This window comes from Corvus brachyrhynchos, unplaced genomic scaffold (genome assembly GCF_000691975.1).
Source record: "Corvus brachyrhynchos isolate BGI_N302 unplaced genomic scaffold, ASM69197v1 scaffold4, whole genome shotgun sequence".
In the NCBI taxonomy this organism is placed as follows: Eukaryota; Metazoa; Chordata; class Aves; order Passeriformes; family Corvidae; genus Corvus; species Corvus brachyrhynchos.
In genome coordinates, this window is record NW_008237878.1 from 1,959,876 (window position 1) to 1,965,063 (window position 5,188).

The following is a 5,188-nucleotide window of genomic DNA, read 5'->3' on the forward strand; positions in this document are numbered from 1 at the left end:
GTGAGCCACTCCAGACTGTGGCTCTCAGATGAAAGTTGGAGGCAGTGCCAAAGCATGAGGCTGGTTGTCAGTTCCCCAGATGAATTGCCTGCCAATAAAGCACAGAGCTTCTCTGCACATCCGTGTTATGAAAATGTCCAGAGTGCTGAACAGGAAAAGAATCTCTCTGGGGTTTGATTGAAGGCAGGAGTTGGATGAACTACATAGAAGCAAACATTTTGCCATAAAATGGTTCTGTATATTTCACATGGAATTTCTGGGAAAAAACTCAAACTTGGAGACTGCTTAGAAATTGAAACAGTGTATTTTTAGTGTATGGCTGCATACTTACTGCTTACTTCTGAGTATAAAAATCCACTCTCAAGGGTGATGGAGGTTTAAGTATTTGTTGACCTTAAGATTATGTTGTTATGTTGTACTGCTTTGCATTCTGTAACTTTTACAGCTCTCTGGTTTGTACTCTCAGGTCAGATATCACTTCTGTTTACTCTCTGCTCTGCTTGATGAATCATTCTCTAGCAAGTGGCTGTGAAATCTGTAATGCATATTCAGGAACATTAGAGAAATATATTTTTACTGTGACAATGACAGAAGTGTCTAGCATTCTGTGTACAAAATTACTTCGTAGAGTTTCTGCTGGGCTAAAAAAAGTTGCCTTCTGTTTCTTGCTTTTTTCTCTGTCACTCTAATTATCCATTTTATTCTTTGACTTTATTCTTTATCTACCTACTCTGAATTTTCTTCTCTCTCTCTTTCCTTTTTCTTGTCTTCCAGTTGTGGCTGTACTAACACCATTACTGGTTTGCCACTCTTAGAGTGTCACCTTCTCGCAGTATCTGTGCTTGGCCATCAGACACTATGAGGAGACTGGCTTTTCGAGGTGCTGGTTCTACTCTGGTAAATCTGGTAAATTATTGATTGTATCTCCATTCCTCTGCCTTGCCCTTTTGCTTTTCTTTTTCCTAACTGTTAATTATTCCTACCTTATTCATCTCGTGTGTGTGCCTGAAGTTATCTCTGTCTCTAACAAAAATGCTTTAATGCAGTTATGTTGTGCTGCCATACCTTGTCAATCACCTGAGTGCCTCCTAAAAGAAATCCCAGGATTTGGTTGGAAAATGGGGATAGGCTGGGATGGATGCATCTGTTCTGTCCTCAGCCTTTGAGATAGCCACAAATAAAGATATTTTTCTGATGCTGTCACTGGAAGTTGGGCAAGAGCCAACAACTTGTTCCATAAATTACCATAGTTGTTGGATGGTGGTTATTCATCTGTCACTGCTTGTGTTGGTAAATGCAAAACTATGGCCAAAAGAGGAGGGGGCTTTTTCTGTTTCTCCATGGTTGAGCCATTCATCCCACACATAAAGTGGGAGTGGGAGGTCCCACAGTGGTCCAGACTTCTTTTTCACTTGAATATAACACAAGGTATTCTGTGGCCCTTTTACATTTTTAATTTGTTTTGGTTGTTTGTTTGGGTTTCTTTTCTTTGTTGGCCTGTTTTTTGTCTTTTCTTAGTTTGACATGGAATGAAGTGCTTTTATACCAGAACTGAGCATGTGTCTCTGTACAGCATTTTGGTTGAAAACAGTGGTTCTTGCTTAGTTGTCATGCATGGGATGGGGTATGAAAATGTCAGGAGTTTAAGAATATATTCTGCCAAGAGCTGCTAAATTCACCTCCATTACTGTGAGCTTGGGGGTTTCTGGCCTTGCTGTCACTGGTGACTATAAAACTGAAGGAGCTTTTTGATTTCCCTTTACTCTTGGGAATTTTCACAAAGTTGGTGTTTACAGAAATGGCTTAACTGACCTGTAGCATTTGGCGAATGCGTCATCAGAAGCTTTGCTAGCTCTGCAGGTAGCTCTCAGCAGAGGGCTTGGATGCAATGCCAGGGCTTTAAGAATGTTTCTGTTCATTATAGAAGAAGTTGGATTCCATGGGTTCCAAGAGGCGAAGAGCTACCTCTCCTTCCAGCAGCGTCAGCGGAGGAGACTTCGATGATGCCCATCACTCCACCAATATACCAGGCCCAAGCAGGAAGAGGAGGAGACTTTCCAATCTCCCAACTGTAGATCCTGTTAGTACCTTCTTACTACTTGCACCTTTTTTCTTTCTTTCTTGGGGATACTGTATCCCTGTGTGGGATATGCTGGACTGTAAAATGAATGACCATATGTAGCACACGTACACTGGTCCTGAATCTGTTCCTGCCTTGGTTGAGCTTTGTTTAGGATGAAACTGACTCCCCAGTTTCATCTTTTTCTTTCCTGTTTTGCTTTTGCTACTTTTCTCTTTTTGCTGATGATTTTAGCAGATGGAAGGATGTTGGAGAATGAGCTGAAATCATATTGTGCAGAGGTTGAGAGCAGTGTCTGCATAGCAAATGCAGAGAGGAGTAAGAATGGCACAGGCAGTGATTGCTGAAGTGTACAATGCCTCTGCTATGCCTTTGCATGAGCAGTGTAATGTTAATTAATTGCAGGGCAGAAGAACCCCTGTTGTTATTGTAGATGCCTGTGACTTGGAGAGAATTGCACTGAATTAATTTACATTTTGGATATTTTACTTAGAATTAGCACTGAAATAAAGATCCCTGTATTCTGCAGTACCTGGCACACTTGTCAGGTATCCTGCTAAAGTGTGAGGTGCTCCAGTTGCTTCTCAGTTCTGCTTTAGGGCGTGCTGTGGATGGGCAGCTTGTCCTTCGCTTTGTGAGCAGGCTTTTGTTTGTCACCTCCTTAAAATTGTCTCCTTTTTCCTTACTTCATTGCTCTTGCATTTCAGATTGCTGTCTGCCATGAGCTCTACAACACCATCAGAGACTACAAAGATGAGCAGGGCAGGCTCCTCTGTGAGCTCTTCATCAGGGCACCGAAGAGAAGGTAAGACCACAGGTCTGGTTAAACCTTGAACCTGAGATTTAATTAGGGAGGAGTGGAAATTGATAAATACTTCAGCAATAATTTGTGAAAAATCCAAGCTACGTTTCTCGTAGCTTCACACTGGTGTTTGATCCAAGCGTTTGATGTAATTATTCAATGGGATGTGCTTACCATCTCTTTTTCAGCAAAATAAAAAGATACACTGAATTAATTTAAAATGTTTCTTGTGACACCTGCCTGAAACATTTATGCCTTTGATTATGAAATACTCTATATAAGTGGTGGGATGTAATACTAAGGACATAGCTTGGGAAGGTTAAGAGAAGTGACCCTTGAAAATACAGTAGCTAAATAAGGGGCTGAATTTTCTCTTAAACTCAGAAAATTGAGGACAGTAACAGAACATACATAAAGTGAGCTGACTGCTAGACCACTGTCCAGATCTTTTAGCTGTAACAAAAATATATTGGAACATTCTTTGGTTTATTTGGTCATAAACATGCACAAGCTTTAGTGCTGTGGTTTTGGTTTTACTGCTCGGAATATGATGCCTGTTTTTGTCATTGCAACAGAAATCAGCCAGATTATTATGAAGTGGTTTCTCAGCCAATTGATTTAATGAAAATCCAACAAAAGCTGAAGATGGAGGAATATGATGATGTGAATGTGCTGACTGCTGATTTCCAGCTTCTCTTTAACAATGCAAAGGCTTACTATAAGGTGAGCAAACTACATTTAAAGACTCTAATCCATTGTAAAAGGGGTAGAAATGTTCAAATTCTGCCTTGGTTTGGCTGAAACCTCTTCGGTTTAGCCTGAAGTACTATTGGTAAGAGAACAGCACACATTGCAGTTATTTGCATATATTTCCATAATGTTGGCTGTATCTTTCTGAGATGTCCTACTGTAGCAATTTTTCTGTGGAAAATTGTAAAATAATGTGGGGAGGATCTTCATGTAGTTTTCTAAAAGAGATCAAAAGCAAAAATGGAGATATAAAGTGAGAAAAATATTCCTCTATCAAAGCCTTCCCATTTTACAACACACTCTGTGTAACCCTTTGAAATGGTGAAAGATTCATTGTTTTTTTTCCCCCAGAAGGAATTGTTTGTACTAACAGCAAGCTAACAGCAGTAGGAGTGTTGAATCTTTCTCTTCCATTTGCTACTTAATCAAATGAAAAAAAAGGCACATTCACTGTCATGGTCAGTGATGATAGATGTGAGTGTAATGTTATCAAGGCTACAACCCCCATGGCCATTCCCCAGACTGGGTGTGTGTTTTATTATGGATATTAATGGATTTTATTGCAGTTTTCAAAACGAAGTGGGAAAAAAATTGGATGAATCTTGTGTAATGAAAGGTTGTGTTAAATCCATAAACCAGTGAAATTGTGTGTGGTGAATTATATGATACAGCAAATCAAAACCTGCTAATACTGCCTTTCACATATCTTTGACTTTGGAGATGATCCAAATACTGAATAACCCAGCTGGTGTAACCAGGTGACATTCAGAAAGGCAGTGTTTGTTTTGCTTGTGTGTGTGTGTAGTAGCTTCTTGAAAAACAGATGTTAATGCATTTGCACATTCTGCTTCCAGCAGAAAAAGTACAAAGATTTCCAAATCAATTGTGTACTCCTGGAGCTTTGCAAGGAATTCAGCATGGAAAACCCAACATTAATGGGCTTTTCCATGAGGGGAAAGGACCTGATGGTAGTCAGGTAGGATCAGGGTTTTACAGAATGTGTGCTGCCTTTGCCTATAAAATTGTGGGCTCAACATTTAACTGTATCATGAAGATCTTGCATTAGACTAAAAATAGGTATCCATTTTTCCAGGATGAAGGAATGTTGGCATTTCCAGAGAATTATGGAGCTGTGATCTGGAGGTGTGGCACACAAACTTAACTTCTTTTCACCTTTTACCTTTCCCAGGCAGTTCCATGGCACATACGAGCCAGGCACAGTGATTCATTGCCAAGGTCTTTATTCCAGCAGGTGTTTTATTGGCAGTGCTACAGCAGAACAGCAGCCTTTAGGTGTTCTGTATTTCTGGTCAAGTCTCACACTCCTGAGCATCTTGCATTGATACAGAGGGAAGCAGACTTGTGGAACAGGATACCCTTAAAAATCTGCTCTTCATAAACAACACCTGGTCTAATGTGCTGAGAATATTAAGCGCCTAATACGGCAAGATTAAGAACAGTTCTCATGTTGGTTTCTCATTTGTATTACAAGCTGTCAGAGGTTGAGAGAGTGAAGTAAGAAGAGTGCAATCAGCAGTAATAAGGTGACATTATCA

General features: G+C 40.1%; 1 protein-coding gene across 1 annotated transcript in view; it reads left to right on the top strand.

Annotated features, from left to right (window-relative positions):
• Positions 1-756: 756 nt before the first annotated feature.
• PBRM1 (polybromo 1) overlaps positions 757-5,188 on the top strand; it is a 54,022-nt gene continuing 49,590 nt past the window's right edge. The window contains 4 exon segments of the mRNA XM_017732364.1: positions 757-906; positions 1,925-2,080; positions 2,788-2,885; positions 3,458-3,605. Of these exon segments, the coding sequence (XP_017587853.1) occupies positions 859-906; positions 1,925-2,080; positions 2,788-2,885; positions 3,458-3,605 (450 nt within the window). The 5' untranslated portion in view covers positions 757-858.